Source organism: Mustelus asterias, chromosome 10 (genome assembly GCF_964213995.1).
Source record: "Mustelus asterias chromosome 10, sMusAst1.hap1.1, whole genome shotgun sequence".
NCBI lineage: Eukaryota > Metazoa > Chordata > Chondrichthyes > Carcharhiniformes > Triakidae > Mustelus > Mustelus asterias.
Window position 1 is genome coordinate 72,794,204 of NC_135810.1, and position 21,306 is coordinate 72,815,509.

Consider the following 21,306-nt stretch of genomic DNA (forward strand, 5'->3'; position numbering starts at 1 on the left):
AATTTTAGTCACTGTAGAGGTTCAGGGAAGCACCTCAGGTAATTTGTGCACTAAGTACTCAAATAGCAATGAGGTAAGTGAGCAGATCAACTTTTACTGAGGATAGTGGAACTGCGAACTTTAAGGGGGTTGCTAAAGCCAATCTTGTCATCTCCTGAGAACTCTGCAATACTCTGGTCAACTACCTTTTCCTTCCGCCAGATGCTTATCAAGTTGTTGTGCATCCCCATCAGCCTCTGTGTCTGAAAATAGGTGTATGGGGTGTGGTCTGGGCTAAACTTGTAAAGTTGAATGTTCTCATCTTTCTCCTGGGAATTCTGCAACCACTAGGTTTGAGCATTCACTGACACTAGTACATGTCTGGTGAAATAATTGTGTTGTAAAGGGCAGGATTGTCTGGGTTCAGAGTGATATGGGCAGTATTTGGTCAAAGTGCAGATGGTGCATTTGAGTTGAATGAATGTAAAGAAAGTAGGAGTTTCAATATCAATGTTACTTGTTTTTGGGTAATGATTTAAGTTGTGAAGAAATAGCCAATTTAAAGGAGAGAAGGCTGGGGTTGGAAAATAGAACCAGAATCAATATGATCTGGTTTGGTAGATGTTGACTTAGTTGTTCAAATAGAGGCTTCAACAGCCAGACTGTTTGGAAGCAGGAAATCTACTGCCTTTGAGTGCAAGAGGTGTTTGGGGTTATGATATAGTGACAGTAATAGAGCAGAACCAGGGAGATAATGTGTGTGAGAAAGAGCAAGACTGAGCACAGAGTCAGGTAGATAAGAGTGTGAGAAAGAGTGGGACTGAGAGGGGAGCCAGGAGGATAAAAGAGTGAGACTTGAGAGTGGAGCCTGGAGATAAAAGAGGGCAAGAGAGAGAGGAACTGGGAGATAAAAGAGCGAGACTGAGAGCAGAGCTGGGCGATAAAAGAACGAGACTGAGGCCAGAAACATTACTGCAGTGCTCTGGCTGGAACTAAGTCCCAGGATCATTCTCCAGGTAAATGAGGAACAGTGGAGGATTTTTAAGGAGATTTTTCTCAGTACTCAGCAAAAATATATTCCAGTGAAAAAGAAGGAATGTCAGAAAAGGGATAACCAGCCATGGATAACTAAGGAAATAAAGGAGAGTATCAAATTAAAAACCAATGCATACAGAGTGGCCAAAATTAGTGGGGAACTAGAAGATTGAGAAGGCTTTAAAAAACAACAAAGAACTACTAAGAAAGCAATAAAGAAAGGAAAGATAGATGATGAAAGTAAACTAGCACAAAATATAAAAACTGATAGTAAAAGTTTTTACAAATATATAAAACGGAAAAGAGTGGCTGAAGTAAATGTTGGTCCCTTAGAAGATGAGAAGGGGGATTTAATAATAGGAAACGAGGAAATGGCCGAGGCCTTAAACAAGTTTTTTGTGTCGGTCTTCACAGTGGAGGACACAAATAGCTTACCAATAATTGACAGTCATGGGATTGTAGGGGGTGAGGACCTTAAAACGATCACTATTACTAAAGAGGTAGTGCTGGGTAGGCTAATGGGACTAAAGGTAGACAAGTCCCCTGGTCCAGATGGAATGCATCCTAGGGTACTAAAAGAAACGGCAGAAGAAATAGCAAATGCATTAGTTGTAATTTATCAAAATTCACTGGACTCTGGGGAGGTGCCAGCTGTTTGGAAAACAGCTAATGTAACGCCACTGTTTTAAAAAAAGGAGGTAGACAAAAGGCAGGTAACTACAGGCCGGTTAGCTTAACATCCGTAGTTGGGAAAATGCTGGAATCTATCATTAAGGAAGAAATAGCAGGACACCTGGAAAAAAATGGTTCCATCAAGCAGACGCAGCATGGATTCATGAAGGGAAAGTCATGTTTGACTAATTTACTGGAATGTTTTGAGGATGTAACGAGTGCGGTTGACCGAGGGGAACCGGTGGATGTGGTGTATTTAGATTTCCAGAAGGCATTCGATACGGTGCCTCACCAAAGGTTGCTGCATAAGATAAAGGTACACGGAGCTGGGGGTAAAGTGTTAGCTTGGATTGAGAATTGGCTATCTAACAGAAAGCAGAGAGTCAGAATAAATGGGTGCTTTTCCGGTTGGCAATCAGTGACTAGTGGCGTGCCACAGTGATCGGTGCTGGGGCCTCAACTATTTACCATATACATAGACGATCTGGAGGAGGGGACCGAGCGTAGGGTAACAAAGTTTGCGGATGACACAAAGATGAGTGGGAAAGCAAATTGCGTGGAGGACAGAGTCTGCAGAGAGATTTGGATAGGCTAAGTGAGTGGGCAAGGATCTGGCAGATGGAGTATAACGTTGGTAAGTGTGAGGTTATCCACTTTGGAAGGAATAATAGTAAAATGGACTATTATTTAAACGGTGAAAAATTACAACTTGCTACTGTGCAGAGGGACCTGGGGGTCCTTGTGCGTGAATCACAAAAACTCAGTTTGCAGGTGCAGCAGGTAATCAAGAAGGCAAATGGAATGTTGGCCTTTATCACAAGAGGGGTGGAGTATAAAAGCAGGGAGGTCATGCTGCAACTGTACAGGGTACTGGTGAGGCCGCACCTAGAGTACTGTGTACAATTTTGGTCCCCTTATTTAAGAAAGGATATATTCGCTTTGGAGGGGGTACAAAGAAGGTTCACCAGGTTGAATCCAGAGATGAGGGGGTTAGCTTATGAGGAGAGATTGAGTAGACTGGGCCTGTACTCATTGGAGTTTAGAAGGTTGAGGGGAGATCTTATAGAGACATATAAGATAATGAAGGGGCTAGACAGAGTAGAAGCAGCGAGGTTATTTCCACTTACAATGGAAACAAGAACCAGGGGGCATAGCCTCAAAATACAGGGGAGTCAATTTAGAACAGAGTTGAGGAGGAACTTCTTCTTCCCGAGGGTAGTGAATCTTTGGAATTCTCTGCCCAATGAAGCAGTAGAGGCTACCTCGTTAAATGTGTTTAAGTCACAGATAGATAGATTTTTAACCATTAAGGGAATTAAGGGTTATGGGGAGCGGGCGGGTAAGTGGAACTGAACCCACTATCAGATCAGCCATGATCTTATTGAATGGCGGAGCAGGCTTGAGGGGCTAGATGGCCTACTCCTGCTCCTATTTCTTATGTTCTTAAATCCCATGGTTCCGAGGGAACGAGCGCTGGGGATGTGTTGAGAGTGAGGTGATTGCCACATTGGGAGTAAGTTGGGGGTGGTGGGAAAGCTGGTGTTCCATGGTTCTGAAGGATGGGGACGACGACTCTGAAGAGATCCTTTCCATCCAAAATGGAGAAAAATTTAAAAAAAATTGAAGCTGGGTTGGAAAACTCCCTTAAGTGGCCGTTTAAGGGCCTTAATAGGTGACAGGGCATCCTTCCGACTACCTGTCCGCTTGCCCATGAAATTGCATCAGGGTGGGTGGGATCCTGGGGGAATCCTATGCATGCAATTTTACGCTTCCCTCGCTGCCTTAGACTCTGTCTGGGAGGCACATAAAATGTTGCTCCAGGTGTTAGAGCAAAGAAAATTACAACACAGGAACAGACCCTTCAAGCCTGCACTGATCATGCTACCCGTCTGAACTAAAACCCCTACCTTTCCAGGACCATATCTCTCTATTCCCACCCTATTCATGTATTTGTCAAGATGCCCCTTAAAAGTGACTATCATATCTGCTTTCACTATCTCCCCCAGGCACCCACCACCCTCTTTGTAAAATAAAACTTGCCTTGTACATCTCCTTTAAACCTTGCCCCTTGCACCTTAAACCTATGCCCCCTAGTAATTGACTCTTCCACCCTGGGGAAAAAGCTTCTGATGATCCACTCTGTCCATACTCCTCATAATCTTGTAGACTTCTATCAGGTACCCCCCTCAACCTCCATCATTCCAGTGAGAACAAACCGAGTCTCTCCAACCTCTCCTCATACCTAAGGTCCTCCATACCAGACAACGTCCTGGTAAATCTTTTCTGTACCCTCTCCATAGCCTCCACATCCTTCTGGTAGTGTGGCAACCAGAATTGAACACTATATTCCAAGTGCTGCCTAACTAAGGTTCTATAAAGCTGCAACATGACTTGCTAATTTTTAAACTCAATGCCCCGGCCAATGAAAGTAAGCATGCCATATGCCTTCTTGACTACCTTCTCCACCTGCGTTGCCACTTTCAGTGACCTGCTTAAGAACACTGTTAAGGGTTCTGCCATTTACTGTATATTTCCCATCTGTAATGGACCTTCCAAAATGCATTATCTCACATTTATCTGGATTAAACTCCATCTGCCATCTCTCTGCCCAAGTTTCCAACTGATCTATATCTTGCTGTATCCTCTGACTGTCCTCTTAGCTATCCGCAATTCCACCAACCTTTGTGTCGTCTGCAAACTTAAAATGTTAGTACGCAGGTACAAGTAATCAATAAGGCCGATGGCTTATTACAAAAAGAATTGAAGATAAAAGAAAGGACGTTATGCTTCAATTATATAAGGGATTGAAGAGACTACATCTCAAATAATGTGTGCAATTTTGGTCTCCTTATTTAAGGAAGGATGTAAATGTATTAGTGGCGGCTTAGAGGAGATTTATTAGATTAATAACTGGGATGAGCATTTTGTTTTTATGAGGATAGGTGCATAGAATACGCTTCTTTCCCCTGGAGTTTAGAAGAGTGAGGGGCAACTTGATTGAAGTATTTAAGATTCTGAATGGTCTTTACAAGTTGGATGCAGAAATGATGATGTTTCTTCCTGTGGGCGAGTCCAGAACTAGGGAGGGGGCGCTGTTTTATTATTAGGGGTTGTCTTTTTAGGACAAGAATTAGGAGAATTGTTTTCTGAGGGTGGTGTAACTTTAGAACTGTCTCAGAAAGCAGTGGAGACAGATTCTCTGAATATCTTTAAGGCAGAGGTAGATGGATTCTTGCATGTCAAAGGAATCAAAGGTTATCAGGGGTAGGTGAGAATGTGGAATTAAAAATCCAAACACATCAACCATTATCTTATTGAATGGCAGAGCAGGCTTAGGGGTCTGAACAGCTTATTTATGCTATTTTGTATGTTTGTATAGATGTTGAATTGCAACAAGACTCTTAAAGTGATGCTCAGTGTTGATAAAGAAAGCCATATATATTAAAGCGTAATCTCAAAATAGACAAACTTTTTGTTTTGCTTATTGACCTGCATAATGAGTTGGATCATTTGCTTCAAACGTTCTGGATTCCTGGCCCAATAACATGCTGAAATATTTATGGAATGTTACCTTATTACAGAAGCTTTGGAGGTCACCCCAACCCCAGTACATGAAGAACTCGAACTGGAGATGACTGAGGTACCAGAAGTGATTTTGGAACCCACACCAGGTTAGTAATTTATTTATCTTGTATCGGAAGTTGTGCCACCTGTTGGGAATTTCGATGTGCTGTGGATACCTTGTGGTTTAATGTGCAAGTTGTTCCCATAAACAATTTTGAGTGTCTTGCTTTTATTGGAGTTGATCCTTGATGTTCTGTACCTACTTGTATAGGTAGTGAGGTAGTACTGGTAATACCAGTACGACTTGTATTTGCTCAGTGATACACAAAGACACACATTATCCATTATGTTGCATAACTCAGACAGAATAAGCTCTGCATGCTGTGCTGCAGCGCAGGGCAGAATCTATTTTCCTCTGCAGTGTTCTGTATGTATTAACCTTCAAGCCTTGTGCTGTATGCTCTTCTGTGTCTTGGAATTTTTTTTATAAAGCTTTACTCTTGTTTCAGCTTTTAGCTAGATTTAGCTGAATGTGGGCATTGAATCATTTGAACTTTGGATTGCAGGAGAAAACCATCCCACCTGTCATGCCGGTGCAAGCTCTGTCAAAGAGCTGCCCAATTTAATCCTAAGCCCCAGGGTTTTCCTCTATGGCTCTGCAAATCTGTCCTCCAAGTACAATTCTGTTTTGAAAGTTCCTGTGAATTTCAATTTCACCAGACTTTTAGGTTGTGCGTTCCGAACCTCAAAGCAATCTATGAAAACATTTTTTTCTAATTTTCCTCTCTTTTTGCCAATTATTTTAAATCTATGACCAGGTTACTTACACACATGACAGAAGAGGCAACTTCTCCTTACTTGCTTTATTGAAACCCCTGGTAATTTTGATTGTTTCTAGTAGAACTCCCCTTAACCTATTTTTCTTGATGTGGAGATGCTGGCATTGGACTAGGGTGGGCACAGTAAGAAGTCTCACAACACCAGGTTAAAGTCCAACAGTTTTATTCGGTATCCCAAGCTTTCGGAGCGCTGCTCCTTCATCAGGTGAGTGGGATTTTTGATTGAACTCACCTGATGAACGATCAGCGCTATGAAAGGGGGCTGGGGGGGGTGGGGGGGCACAGGTGAGTGTAGTGGCCATCACTAAGGAGGAGGTTCTAGGGAAACCGAAAGGTTTGAAGGTGGATAAATCACCTGGACTGGAAGGACTACACCCCAGGGTTCTAAAAGAGATAGCTGAGGAAATTGTGGATGCGTTGGTGGTGATCTTTCAGGAATTGCTGGAGGGTCCTAGAGGACTGGAAAGTAGCTAATGTAACACCACTTTAAGAAGGGAGGGAGGCAGCAGACGGGAAATTATCGGCCGGTTTGCCTGACTTCGGTCATTGGCAAGATTTTAGAGTCCATTATTAAAGATGAGATTGCAGAGTACTTGGAAGTGCATGATAAATTAGGACTGAGTCAGCACGGCTTCGTTAAGGGGAGGCCATGTCTGACAAATCTGACACTCATCCTATATTTAAATTAGTCTGTAATACACCTCAATTTCACACAGGTTAACATTTTTCAAGCATTTGGAACCCCAATGTTATCTAGTTGCACTTTAAGTTAATCAGCACTAAAGGTTAATAAGGAGGTAACAAGGAAGTTAGATAAAGGAGAATCAGTGGACGTGATTTACTTAGATTTCCAGAAGGCCTTTGAAAGAATGCCACATAGGAGACTGTTAAATAAGTTAAGAGCCCATGGTGCATGGTGTTAAGGGTAAGATCCTGGCATGGATAGAGGATTGGCTGACTGGCAGAAGGCAGAGAGTGGGGATAAAAGGGTCCTTTTCAGGATGGCAGCCGGTGACTAGTGGTGTGCCTCGGGTCGGTGCTGGGACCACAACCTTTCACAATATACATTAATAATTTGGAAAAAGGAACTGAAGGCACTGTTGCTAAGTTTGCAGATGACACAAAGATATGTAGAGGGACAGGTAGTATTGAGGAAGCAGGGGGGGGCTGCAGAAGGACTTGGACAGGTTAGGAGAGTGGGCAAAGAAGTGGCAGAGGGAATACAACGTGGTAAAGTGTGAGGTTATGCACTTTGCAAGGAGAAATGGAGGCATAGACTATTTTCTAAATGGGGAAATGCTTAGAAAATCAGAAACAAAAAGGGACTTAGGAGTCATTGTTCAAGATTCTCTTAAGGTTAACGTACAGGTTCAGTCGGCAGTTAGGAAGGCAAATGCAATGTTAACATTCATGTTGAGAGGGCTAAAGTACAAGAGCAGGGATGTATTTCTGAGGCTGTATAAGGCTCTGATCAGACCCTATTTGGAATATTTGGGCCCCATATCTAAGGAACGATGTGCTGGCCTTGGAAAGAGTCCAGAGGAGGTTCACAAGAACGATCCCTGGAATGAAAAGCTTGTTGTATGAGGAACGGTTGAGGACTCTGGGTCTGTACTCATTGGAGTTTAGAAGGATGAGGGGGGATCTTTTGAAACTTACAGGATACTGCGAGGCCTGGATAGAGTAGGCGTGGAGAGGATGTTTCCACTAGTAGGAAAAACTAGAACCAGAGGGCACAACCTCAGCCTAAAGGGACGATCCTTTAAAACGGAAATGGGGAGGAATTTCTTTAGCCAGAGTGTGGCTGAATCTGTGGAACTCTTTGCCGCAGAAGGCTGTGGAGGCCAGGCCATTGAGTGTCTTTAAGACAGAGATAGATAGGTTCTTCATTAATATGGGGAAAAGGCAGGAGAATGGGGATGAGAAAAATATCAGCCATGATTGAATGGCGGAGCAGAATCGATGGGCCAAGTGGCCTAATTCTGCTCCAATGTCTTATGGTCTTATGGTGCCCTGAACTGTATGCAACCTCAGCTGAAGTCTAACCAGACTTTTGTAAAGGTTTAATGTGACTTCCTTGTTTTCTTAATTACAAAGCGAAGTATCCCACGTGCTTTATTAACTATTTTATCAATTTGTTCTCCCACCTTCCAACATTTGCACCCCTCCAGTATTCTGACTATTTCACCAGTCCATTTGTGCTCTCATGAAGACAGCTCCTATCCTGCTTGCTATTTACTATGTTGCCAAGTTTTGTATCATCTGCAAACTTCAAAATTATACGCTCTATTCCAGGCTGCAGAATGAAGCTCCATTTCCCTGCTCTCCATTCACTCCTGTGCAACGACTCTGCTCCATAGCTTGCTATTGTCTTTATCACATCAATTAAGGACAAAAAGAGAACAATCTGGATAGCAGTTATGAAAAGTTGCAATACACAAGGCAAAGGAAAAAGCTATTGCATCACTTAAGGATCTGTGTAAAGAAATTTCTGCTAATTACTATCCACATTATCAATTTTAAATTGATAGAACATAGAACATTACAGCGCAGAACAGGCCCTTCGGCCCACGATGTTGCACCGACCAGTTAAAAAAAAAAACTGTGACCCTCCAACCTAAACCAATTTCTTTTCGTCCATGAACCTATCTACGGATCTCTTAAACGCCCCCAAACTAGGCGCATTTACTACTGATGCTGGCAGGGCATTCCAATCCCTCACCACCCTCTGGGTAAAGAACCTACCCCTGACATCGGTTCTATAACTACCCCCCCTCAATTTAAAGCCATGCCCCCTCGTGCTGGATTTCTCCATCAGAGGAAAAAGGCTATCACTATCCACCCTATCTAAACCTCTAATCATCTTATATGTTTCAATAAGATCCCCTCTTAGCCGCCGCCTTTCCAGCGAAAACAATCCCAAATCCCTCAGCCTCTCCTCATAGGATCTCCCCTCCATACCAGGCAACATCCTGGTAAACCTCCTCTGCACCCTCTCCAAAGCCTCCACATCCTTCCTGTAATGTGGGGACCAGAACTGCACACAGTACTCCAAGTGCGGCCGCACCAGAGTTGTGTACAGTTGCAACATAACGCTACGACTCCTAAATTCAATCCCCCTACCAATAAACGCCAAGACACCATATGCCTTCTTAACAACCTTATCTACTTGATTCCCAACTTTCAGGGATCTATGCACACATACACCTAGATCCCTCTGCTCCTCCACACTATTCAAAGTCCTCCCGTTAGCCCTTCATTCGTGACACCGATCTCTGAAATAGTTTCTCCCTAGTCACTCTGTTAATAATTAAATGCCGTTTTCATTTTGAAAATTTTCCATTTCCCCAATTAACTTCACCTTTAAAAATTAGCTTTAAAATGACTTTTCACAATCTCCAGTTGATAGTTATTCGGTCATGGTCGAATAGTGGCTACTTGGGCAGGGCGCCAATTGATTGAATTGATTTATTATTGTCACATGTATTGGAAATTATTTTTTCTTGTGATCTGTTACAGACAAAACATACTGTTCATAGAGTACATAGAGGAGAAGGAAAGAATAGGGTGCAGAATATGCTGTGTTGCGAGTTTAAAAGAGTTAGAGTACAGTTTTCAAGAGCATAGAACAAGAATAAAAGATTCCGTTTGAAGGTATGCTGGGGACAGCTGCAAGAAGTCACCATGCTCAATCTTTCAAATTCATCTGGAAGAGTGGGCACTTGTGAAATTGTATCCCAGCTAGGAAATGTACGACTTCTGTTATGTGAAGGGGAGAAAACTAGGAAGGAAATATTTTGTTTACATGTATGTTTAGTGTTTTTTATAGCAATTTTGTTTGTCAAAAAGGAAAATGAATATAAGCATTTGTGTGTACAGATTACTATTTTGCATTTAAATTGTATTCCTTTAATTTAAACATATTTTCTTTATTAGTACAACTCAAAAAGTCTTTCATTTTTACAAAAGTAATACAGATACCATACCCCTTATCCGATGTTTGAAAATCTGGGAGGACCCAAAAACCAGCTACATTCTAAGCTGGCATGTCGGATGTAGCAATCTGAATAAAATCCTTTTATTTGTTTTTCATACTTTTATTTCACGTGTTATCAGTAGATGCTAGGCCTAGTGCCTCTGGGCTGCTCCCAATGCCTCGTGCCAGTGAGGCTAAGAATAGGGAGTTAGTACAATTAAATGCTTGGCTAAAGGACTGGTCCAGGAGGGAGGGCTTCATTTTCCTAGATCAATGGGAAGTTTTCAGGAGAGGATGGCACCTGTACAAGAAGGACGGGTCACAACTAAGTTGGAAGGGCACGAATATCCTGGCTGGGAGTTTTGCTAGTGCAGTTCGGGGGGGTTTAAACTAGTATGGCAGGGGGGTGGGGATCAAAATATTAGGTCTACAAGTGTAGAGGCTGGGGACGAGCTCGGAACTGGGACAAGGCTGGCAAAGAAGAAGAGCACTCTGGGGGAGGATGACCTCACTGGGCCTGGAGGTCTGGAGTGCTTATACTTCAATGCAAGGAGCGTAGCAGGTAAGACAGACCAACTTAGGGCCTTAATGCTCACAAGGAATTTGGATGTGGTTGCGGTGACAGAGACTTGGTTGAAAGAGGGACAGGACTGGCAGCTGAATATTCCGGGGTACAAGTGTTTTAGGCGAGACAGAGGAGGGGCCAAAAAAGGTGGGGGAGTAGCAGTATTAGTTGGAGAGCATGTTACAGCGGTGCAGAGGGAGGACAATTCAGAGGGGTTGTGTAACGAGTCACTCTGGGTGGAGCTTAGAAACAGGAAGGGCGCAGTCACTATGTTGGGGGTATACTACAGGCCCCCCAACAGCTCAAGGGAAGTGGAAGAACGGATATGTCAGGAGATACTGGATAGGTGCAGGAAAAATAGGGTTGTTGTCGTAGGAGACTTCAATTTCCCTGGTATAGACTGGAAATCGCTGAGAGCTGGGACTCTGAATGGGGAGGAATTTGTAAAATGCGTACAGGAGGGTTCTTTGGAACAATATGTAGATAGCCCGACTAGAGAGGGGGCTATACTGGACCTAGTACTGGGGAATGAGCCCGGTCAGGTCTTCAAAGTTTCGGTAGGGGAACATGTGGCAAATAGTGACCACAATTCTGTTAGCTTTAGGATAGTGATGGAAAAGGATGAGTGGTGTCCCAAGGGTAAGGTGTTGGATTGGGGGAAGGCTAACTTTAGTGGGATTAAGCAGAAATTGGCAGCTCTTGATTGGGAGAGGCTGTTTGAGGGTAAATCCACATCTGGCATGTGGGAGTCTTTTAAGGAACAGTTGTTAGGGCTGCAGGACAGGCATGTGCCTGTAAAAAAAAAAAAGGATAGGAAGGATAGGATTCGAGAACCGTGGATAACCAGGGAAATTGAGGGACTGGTCAAAAAGAAAAGAGAGGCGTATGTTAGGTCCAGGCAGCTAAAAACGGAGGAAGCTGTGGAGGAGTACAAAGAAAGTAGGAAAGAACTCAAACGGGGATTTAGAAGGGCAAAAAGGGGTCACAAAATGTCCTTAGCAGACATGATTAAGGAGAATCCCAAGGCATTTTATTCATGCGTTAGGAACAAAAGGGTTGTCAGGGAAAAAATCGGACCTCTCGGACAAAAGTGGTGAATTACGCTTGGAGCCCAAAGAAGTAGGGGAGATCCTAAATAAATACTTTGCGTCGGTATTCACAAAGGAGAGGGATGTGTTGACTGGGAGTGTCTCGGAGGGGAGTGTTGAACCGTTGGAGAAAATCTCCATTACAAGGGAGGAAGTGTTAGGTTTGTTAGAGAATATAAAGACTGACAAATCCCCAGGGCCTGATGGAATCTATCCAAGGCTGCTCAGGGAGACGAGAGATGAAATCGCTGGGCCTCTGACGCAAATCTTTGTCTCGTCACTGGACGCAGGTGAGGTCCCAGAGGATTGGAGGATAGCGAATGTGGTCCCGTTATTTAAGAAGGGTAGGAAGGATAACCCGGGTAATTATAGACCGGTGAGCTTGACGTCCGTGGTGGGGAAGTTGTTGGAGAAGATTCTTAGAGACAGGATGTATGCGCATTTAGAAAGCAATAAACTCATGAACAATAGTCAGCATGGTTTTGTGAGAGGGAGGTCATGCCTCACTAACCTGGTGGACTTTTTTGAAGAAGTGACCAGAATGGTTGACGAGGGAAGGGCCGTGGATGTCGTCTATATGGACTTTAGTAAAGCGTTTGACAAAGTCCCTCATGGTAGGCTGGTGAAAAAGGTTGGATCTCATGGGATAAAGGGGGAGGTGGCTAGATGGGTGGAGAACTGGCTTGGTCACAGAAGACAGAGGGTGGTAGTGGAAGGGTCTTTTTCTGGCTGGAGGCCTGTGACTAGTGGTGTTCCGCAGGGCTCTGTATTGGGACCTCTGCTGTTTGTGATTTATATAAACGATCTGGAAGAAGGTGTAACTGGGGTGATCAGTAAGTTTGCGGACGACACAAAATTGGCAGGACTTGCAGATAGTGAGGAGCATTGTCAGAAGCTACAGAAGGATATAGATAGGCTGGAAATTTGGGCAAAGAAATGGCAGATGGAGTTCAATCCAGATAAATGCGAAGTGATGCATTTTGGTAGAAATAATGTAGGATGGAGCTATACGATAAATGGCAGAACCATAAAGGGTGTAGATACGCAGAGGGACCTGGGTGTGCAAGTCCACAGATCCTTGAAGGTGACGTCACAGGTGGAGAAGGTGGTGAAGAAGGCATATGGCATGCTTTCCTTTTTAGGACGGGGCATAGAGTATAAAAGTTGGGGTCTGATGTTGCAGATGTATAGAACGTTGGTTCGGCCGCATTTGGAATACTGCGTCCAGTTCTGGTTGCCACACTACCAGAAGGACGTGGAGGCTTTGGAGAGAGTACAGAGGAGGTTTAGCAGGATGTTGCCTGGTATGGAGGGGCTTAGTTATGAGGAGAGATTGGGTAAACTGGGGTTGTTCTCCCTGGAAAGACGGAGGATGAGGGGAGACTTAATAGAGGTGTATAAAATTATGAAAGGCATAGATAGGGTGAACGGTGGGAAGCTTTTCCCCGGGTCGGTGGTGACGTTCACGAGGGGTCATAGATTCAAGGTGAAGGGGGGGAGGTTTAACACAGATATCAGAAGGACATATTTTGCACAGAGGGTGGTGGGGGCCTGGAATGCGATGCCAGGCAATGTGGTGGAGGCGGACACACTGGGAACGTTTAAGATTTATCTAGATAGCCATATGAACGGAGTGGGAATGGAGGGATACAAAAGAATGGTCTAGTTTGGAGCAGGGAGCGGCACGGGTTTGGAGGGCTGAAGGGCCTGTTCCTGTGCTGTATTGTTCTTTGTTCTTTGTACCCAAAATAGGTAAAATCTCCAAATCAGGCACACATCAGGTCCTGAGCTTCCCGGATACTTGTGCTAATTTTATTCATGTGGCCATGTAATGCCACATAGAACTTGAAATTTTCATAAATTTAATTACCTTTCAAAATGGCTAACCTGAACAATTTTGCCTTGTACAAAAATACATGCATTTCACCATAACAGTACATATTTCCCAAGTGTAAAATTCTTGACTAAAACAACTTCTGGTGTATATTAAGATATATTTTTTAATTTTAAAGTTGAATATTTAGAAGCTTGTTTGAAATTTTGTTTCAAAGAACCTGAAGAGAAAAAGGATGATGCTGATCCTGATGATTGGGAAGCTATGGCAAGTGACCATGAACAAGAAAAAGGTGAGCATCTGTTGCAATTTCCCTGACCCTAAAGGCTTTAAAGTGAAATAAGAGTACAAATATATCTAATCTAAACCTGTTGTTTTGGAATGAAAATCTTTCATTCTCTCTCAAAATTTAAAGCTTACATATTTAAACCAGTAATCATAGAAATCATAGAAACCCTACAGTGTAGAAAGAGGCCATTCGGCCCATCGAGTCTACACCGACCACAATCCCACCCAGGCCCTACCCCCATATCCCTACATATTTACCCGCTAATCTACCCATCTCAAGACACTAAGGGCAATTTTAGCATGGCCAATCAACCTAACCCGCACATCTTTGGACTTTATTTGCCTAAGCTTTTTCAGATTAGTCTTTCCACTAGTTATATCTATCTTGCAATACTTTTAAGTTAAAAAGTTTCCTTGGTTAATCCTGATAATTTGAAAAATCTTTGATAGACGTGAAAACTGTCCATATTGAAGTAAAAGAGGAGGCTGCAGAGGAGGAAGATGAGGAGGAGGATGAAGAGGAAGAGGAAGAAGAGAGTGATGATGAAGGAGCAAGTGAGGAAAGTGAAGAGGAAGAACGAGGTTTTGGTGAAACCAGGACAGCATCAGAGAGAGTGGGTAAAGAACCTGAAGTGGTAAAGAGTGAGAAAATGAAATTGACAAAAGAATTTAGCTCAGATTCTGAACTTGAATCCGATTCAGATGATGGCCGAACAAAAGAAGAACGAATTTATGATGAAGCAAAGCGACGTATTGAGGTATCATTTCTACTTAAAAAATAATAATTCCAGTCTGACATTCTAATACCTTGAATGATATCAATGAGCAGATAAGTCTATATGGGTAGAATTCATATTTGCACGGGTGTTTTCTGTTGTGGTCTTAATGTAGCTTAAGAAAATCTATACAGTCTTTCACATTGTGTACTCATTTTCCAATCTTTAGATATGATTATAATAGTACTATACTTGTTTATTTTTATTTCAAATTTTCCACGTGCTTCCTCCTTTCCTCACTCCCTCTTAAAGATGGTGATTCTTCCTAATGTGGTTTTATGAAAGGGTATTTGACAAATTTATTAAAGCTATTTGAAAATTTAACAAGCAGGATGAATAAAGGGGAACTAATAAGTCTTAAGCATTTCGCTTTCCAAACGTCATTCAACAAGCTGCCACTTAAAAAGTGGCTTGCAAGATAAGAGCTTATGGTTTTAGAGCTAACATGTTAGTATGCATGGAGGATTGGCTAACTGACAGGAAACAGAGTCGGGATAAATGGATCATTTTAACAGGGCAGAGTGCCATAGGGGTTGATACTGGGGTCTGCACTACTTGCAATCTAACTTAATGACTTGGATAAAGGGACCAAGTGTATTATAGCCATATTTGCTAAAGATATAAAGATAGGTAGGAAAGCAAGTTGTGAGGCAAGTACAGAGTCTGCAAAGGGACATAGATAGGTTAAGTGAGTGAGCAAAAATTTGGCTGATGAGTATAATGTGGAAAAATGAGAGATTTCTAACATTGGTGGGAAGAATAGAAAAATGGGATATTATTTGAATGGAGAGAGACTTCAGAATGTTGCAGTGTCCTTGTACATGAATCACAAAATGTTAGAATGCTGATACAGCAAGTAATTAAGAAGAGAAATGGAATATTGACCTTGATTGCAAGGGGGGGTGGAGTATAAAAGTAGGAGATGTCTTGCTACAACTTTACAGGGTATTGATGAGACCACACCTAGACTACTGTTACACTTTTGGTCTCATTTAAGGAAGGATATAATTGCATTAGAAGCAGTTCAGAAAAGTTCATTAAACTGATTCCTGGGATGAAGGGATTTTCTCATTAGGAAAAGTTGAGCAGGTTGGGCCTATACTCATTGGAATTTAGAAGTATGAGAGGTAATCTTATTGAAACATATAGGGTGGAATTTTAGGACCCCATCATGCTCGTTTTGTGGCGGGAAAATGTTGTGAAATTGCATGCAATGTGACTAGCGAGAATGGGGCCCATTTTTGTGCCTATTCCCATTTTACCAAAAATATTGGCCGACTGGGAGCCTGCCCAAAACAGGCGAAACGCCAATTTGCATTTTTTATGCATTCATCACAATGCCATTAGCGAGCTTCACTCCCAATTGTCCCAGCTCACCTCCCTTAACGACCTCGTTCATTGCAGGCAGGTTAGTCAGGAAAATATCTCCTCTATAAAAGTCGGATTCAGGCACTTGGTCAGTGAGGGTGAGCAAGGAGGTAAATCTCCACGTTCAGACTGCTCCATGCTGCTCAGAGGGGGTTGTTTCATGGCGGCCATGTTGCGTTTTGGGTCTGGGAGGATGGAGGGCTGTTGGTGCTTACGGGGTCCAACCTCGGACTCTCAGAAGGACCTGGCTCAGAGCGCTGACCTTGGGTCTTAGCGCTGACTCTGGGCCCTAGTGCGTGCAGCAACAAGCACTGTTGCAGGTGGGAGATGGGCTGGAAACTCTCTGAAGCGGCAGTGCTGCAACCTCAGGACTTGTCAAGCAGCACTGTCTGTGGCCACCACTGCATGGGTTCTGGGTGTGTGTTTGGGAGTGGGGGAGGAGGGGTAGCAGGGAGGCTCTGTTGACATTCTGGGATCTGTGGGGGTGGGGGGGGTGTTGCTGGGGGGGCTGTGGAGAGGTGGGTATGGGAGTATGTGTTGCTGGAAGTCTGTCTGTGTGTGGGCGGGGGTGGTTATGGGGATGCCACCCTTGCAGTTTTGGCCTGGGAACCATGCAAGACAGGCTGGTCCACCTGAAAGCTTTGGAACTCCTCCCAACAGCCTTGCAGTTGGTCCAGTGTTGCCATCAGCCCCTCCTGCATTCCCCGGCTCTGTTGCTGCATCTCCAGCAGCTGAGGGAGAAGTGATCACAGAGGCCCAGCATGTAGCCTGGGGCCAGCCAGTAGGCCCCCACATGCCAGAGACTTTGGATGTTCCCTCCTCCAGCAGATGTATGTGCGCACCAGCGAGTGACCCAGATGCCCCGCCACTAACCTGACCCACTGATGAGAGTCTCTGGGATGGTGAATTGCGAGGTAGAAGCTGATGCAAAACTGGTGCCGGCCTCGGAGGCCCCTTCATCCGCTTCCTTTGAGGAGTCTTCCGAGCTGTCAGGGGCAGGATGGGTGGGAGCAGGATGGGCAAGAGCAGCAGTGGGAGCCATGATGCCAGATGGCCCAGGTGTGTTGGGGTCCCTTCATGCAACACTGGACACAAGAGGGCAAGGGTGGGAGAGGAATCTGGGCTGCATGCAACTTACTTGAGATTTCTCCAACAAGTGGAGGATTGGCAGGTGCTCACTTCTATGCTCCAGGCCTGACCATGCTGTTGCTAATGGTCCGGATGTCGTCCTCTCCCGCAAGCTCCAGTGCTTGCTCCACAAAGGGGGTGAGGACCCGGATCTCCACCCCCTGTCTTTGCTTTCTCTTGGCAATTATAGGTATTCTTCTGTTGTGGTGACAGAAGGAGCCATGTCAAATCTGATGGCATGAGTCCTGCAGGGTTTCAGGGAGTGGCCTTCATAGGGTAAGGTTTGTGATACTCTTGGGTGGAAGAAGGGAGGTGCTTGGGGGTCGGGCTGAAAACATGCAGGGTGCTGTAGGTGGGGGGATCTGGGGAAGGTAAAACACTTGCCCTTGCTGCCTGGATTAGGTTATTCAGTTTTTTGCAGCACTGCTTCCCGGTTCTCCTGGTCAGTGCCCTGGCACTCATGTATGCTGCCACTGCCTCCCAGGCTGCGTTTCCATCCCTTCCTCTGGGATAGTGTCTTGCTGGGAGGGGGGAGGGGGGGGGGGGGAGAGAGGGTGTCCCACCTTGTCTCTACCGCCTCCAGCAACCTGGCCAGATCAGCATCAGAAAAACGGGGAACTGTCTTCCTGGAGGCCATTTCTTCCTGCACTGCCTGCCCATCCTAGGGGTTTTTATGGAGCTCTCCCTTGTTAGGGCAGATCAGCTGCAATCAGTTTGGGGGAGTCACACGCCCGTTAGAGCATTCCAGCAAGTCTAATGCTGTTTGCCTTGTTAATATAAAGGGTGAGCCAAGTCAGCACTTGCAGGTGTGCTGATGGAGTGGGGGGGTTGTGTGCCCCTGTGATGATTGGGAGAGAGAGGGTCATATCAGTCCGCCATTAGGGCTAGGGGCGTGATGAGGGGGCCATGTGCCAGGGGTTCGGTGGGGAGGGGTGGGTAAGGGAATGGGAGGCTGTATCTGGCCCGTGGGGCAGAGCTGTTTTTTTCCGCTCTTTCTGCGCATGTGATCTGAGTCTCTGGCTGTCTGGTAAGTTAAGCCCCGCCCTCTGCCTCGAGTGGCTAGAAATGGTCTAGCCCATATTTTCAAAGTCTAAATGCATAAAATTGGGAGTGAAAACTCACTTGAAAAACAGATCAGCAACTCTCCTGTTTTCACGCTAGCTGGACACTTAGAAAAAAAATCTCATAAAATTCTGCCCATAAGGTTCTGAGGGGGCTTGACAGGCTAGATGTCTCTCCTTGTATGGGAGTCTAGAACTAAGAGGCACAGTTTAAAAATAAGGGGTCTCACATTTAGCGGGAAGAATTTATTCTGATGGTTGTTAGTTTTGAAATTCTCTACCCCAGAGAGTGGTGGAGGCTGGTGTCATTGAATATATTCAAAGTGAGTTAGAGATTTTTGATCTACAAGGGAGTTGAGAGTTAATGGGGAACAGGTAGGAAAGTAGAGTTGAGACCTAATCAGATCAGCAATGATCTACTGAGTTAGAACAGGCATGAGGGACCAAATGGCCTGCTCTTGCTTTTTATGTTCTTGTGTAACTACATTTCCAGTTATAATTCAGTGGCTCCAATTGATTGTCTTTCATTTGTGATGTTGGATAGTCAGTTGCTTGAAACTTCAGCTGCTGATATTATCATGTTAGACCTCGCCCGCTATTTACATTTGCAGTCCTAGGATTGGGTAAAAGATAAGCAGGAATGCTAGTCAGTGATATAAAAAGCACATGGAGCTTCACTGCCCCTCTCCCAATTGAGGTGATCTAACTCAGCACAAACAGGAATTCAAGCTGGAAATTTCCTTTGACTTGACATGGTACTTTTACCCATTAAACCACCAAAACAGTCTCTTTCCAGTTTGCCATTTAGTAGCAGTAAAAGTACATGTCAGTGACATTTTGAATTGCAGTCTGTCAATCTTGAAGATAATTTAAAGTAAGCGCTTGCATAGAAGCTATTTACTGTGTTAGGGAAATCCAGAACCAGAGCATAAACTTAGAGTTAGAGCTAGGTCATTTTGGAGTAATATCAAAATTCAGTTTTTAACTGAAAGTATAATGGAAATTTGGAACACCCCGCAAAACCCCATGCTCCCCACCAGACAACCAAAAGGTAGCGGATTCTGAATCAATTAATGTTTTGAGATGGATAACATTTCTGTTGGTGAGGGTAGAGAGCTATGGAATGAAATTGAGGTAAATGAGCCTGTTCCTGTCGTTGCTTTTAACATGAAATTGCTTTTTAAAAAAACCCATAACTTGAGACTTGCTGGATATTTTAATTGCTTTCTGTTTTAGAAATATCTTCTTATGCTTTCTTAGAAACGCAGAGCAGAAAACATCATAAATGCAAACACTGAAAAACTCCGAGCACCAGTTATTTGTGTTCTTGGGCATGTTGACACAGGAAAGACCAAAATTTTGGATAAGGTATGTAAAATGGATCCTGCAAATATTTGCAAAATTGATGTAAAAAAATAAATGAACCACAAACTCGAGTAGAATGCATGCTGAGCTCCCTTATCACAGCACACTGAAGCAAAATCTGAGTGTCATGTTTAAGTAAAGTTCAATTAAAAGGTTAATTGGACCAGATCCACAAGTATCATTCAGTTCCTGTTTTAAAGTCAAACATTCTGTCTATATTCTGATTATAATTCATTTCTTATTACTAGCTTAAATGGGGAATTCATTGCAGTAGTTTGAGAAGCTGAGTTGTTGTGAAACAATAGTTTCTCTGAGATTGTTACAAGATGTAATTAGCATGTGAAAGTTTATACAGGCTGTGTCTATTATAAATATGGACAGCAAAGTTTATAACGTTTGATGCACGAAGTGTGCTCAAATGCAATATTTTACATTAGACATGTCTTATATTTCCAGGGTCTTACTCCTAATCAGTTAAAGAAAACAGTATGTCTTTAGCTGTGCTTTACAAGTAATGTATTAGTGAAGTTACTTAAGCTGATGGAGAACAAGATGTCAGGAGTCATTGAGATATATGCAAGGCTGCTGGGAGGATTTATCCCCAGGTGGGGAATCTAGAACTAGACAGCACTGTTTAAAACTAAAGGCATTCTCATTTAAGTTAGATGAGGAAGATTTTTTCTTTGCGGGTTGTTAGACTTTGGAATTCCGCAAAGAGCAGTGAAGGCTGGGTCATTTAACATATTCAAGGCTGAGTTGGACAAAGGTAGGAAAATGGAGTTAAGGCCATAATCAGATCAGCCATTGTCAATATTGAATGGTAAGAAGTCTCACAACACCAGTTTAAAGTCCAACAGGTTTATTTAGAATCATGAGCTTTCGGAGTGCTGCTCCTTCATCAGGTGAGTGGAGAGGTGGGTTCACAAACACGGCATATATAGACAGAGATACAGTTGCAAAATAATGGTTGGAATGCAAGTAGTTGCAGATAATAAATCTTTACTGGTACAGATAGTGTGAGTGGAGAGAGGGATAATCACAGGTTAAAGAGGTGTGAATTGTCTCAAGCCAGGACAGTTAGTAGGAATTTGCAAGCCCAGGGCAAATGGTAAGGGTTACATATAGTGTGACATGAACCCAAGATCTCGGTTGAGGTGGCCTCATGCGTGCAGAACTGTGTGCCCACCCCAGTCTAACCCCGGCATCTCCACATCAATATTGAATAGTGGAGCAGCACCAGTTTGGTGTTGGGATAGTGGTGTTGGCAGTCAGGTGATGGAGCTGCATCGGTTTGACAAAGTGGCAATATTGTTTGCTTTATCATCACCAGAGGTGGAACCCACGGTTGAGCAGATTTTGGTTTATAGAACATAGAACATAGAACATTACAGCGCAGTACAGGCCCTTCGGCCATCGATGTTGCGCCGACCAGTGGAACCAATCTAAAGCCCCTCTAATCTACACTATTCCAATATCATCCATATGTTTATCCAATAACCATTTGAATGCTCTTAATGTTGATGAGTCCACTACTGCTGCAGGCAGGGCATTCCATGCCCTTACTACTCTCTGAGTAAAGGAACCTACCTCTAACATCTGTCCTATATCTCTCACCCCTCAATTTAAAGCTATGTCCCCTCGTGCTAGCCATCACCATCTGAGGAAAAAGGCTCTCCCTATCCACCCTATCTAATCCTCTGATCATCTTGTATGCCTCTATTAAGTCACCTCTTAACCTTTTTCTCTCTAACGAAAACAACCTCAAACC

The 21,306-nt window shown here is 43.7% G+C and overlaps 1 protein-coding gene across 1 annotated transcript in view; it reads left to right on the forward strand.

The window, feature by feature from the left end:
* eif5b (eukaryotic translation initiation factor 5B) overlaps positions 1-21,306 on the forward strand; it is a 107,939-nt gene that overhangs the window by 38,597 nt on the left and 48,036 nt on the right. The window contains exons 8-11 of the mRNA XM_078221931.1: positions 5,268-5,357; positions 13,770-13,844; positions 14,291-14,598; positions 19,434-19,541. Coding sequence (XP_078078057.1) covers positions 5,268-5,357; positions 13,770-13,844; positions 14,291-14,598; positions 19,434-19,541 — 581 coding nt within the window. The remainder of the gene's footprint in view (positions 1-5,267; positions 5,358-13,769; positions 13,845-14,290; positions 14,599-19,433; positions 19,542-21,306) is intronic.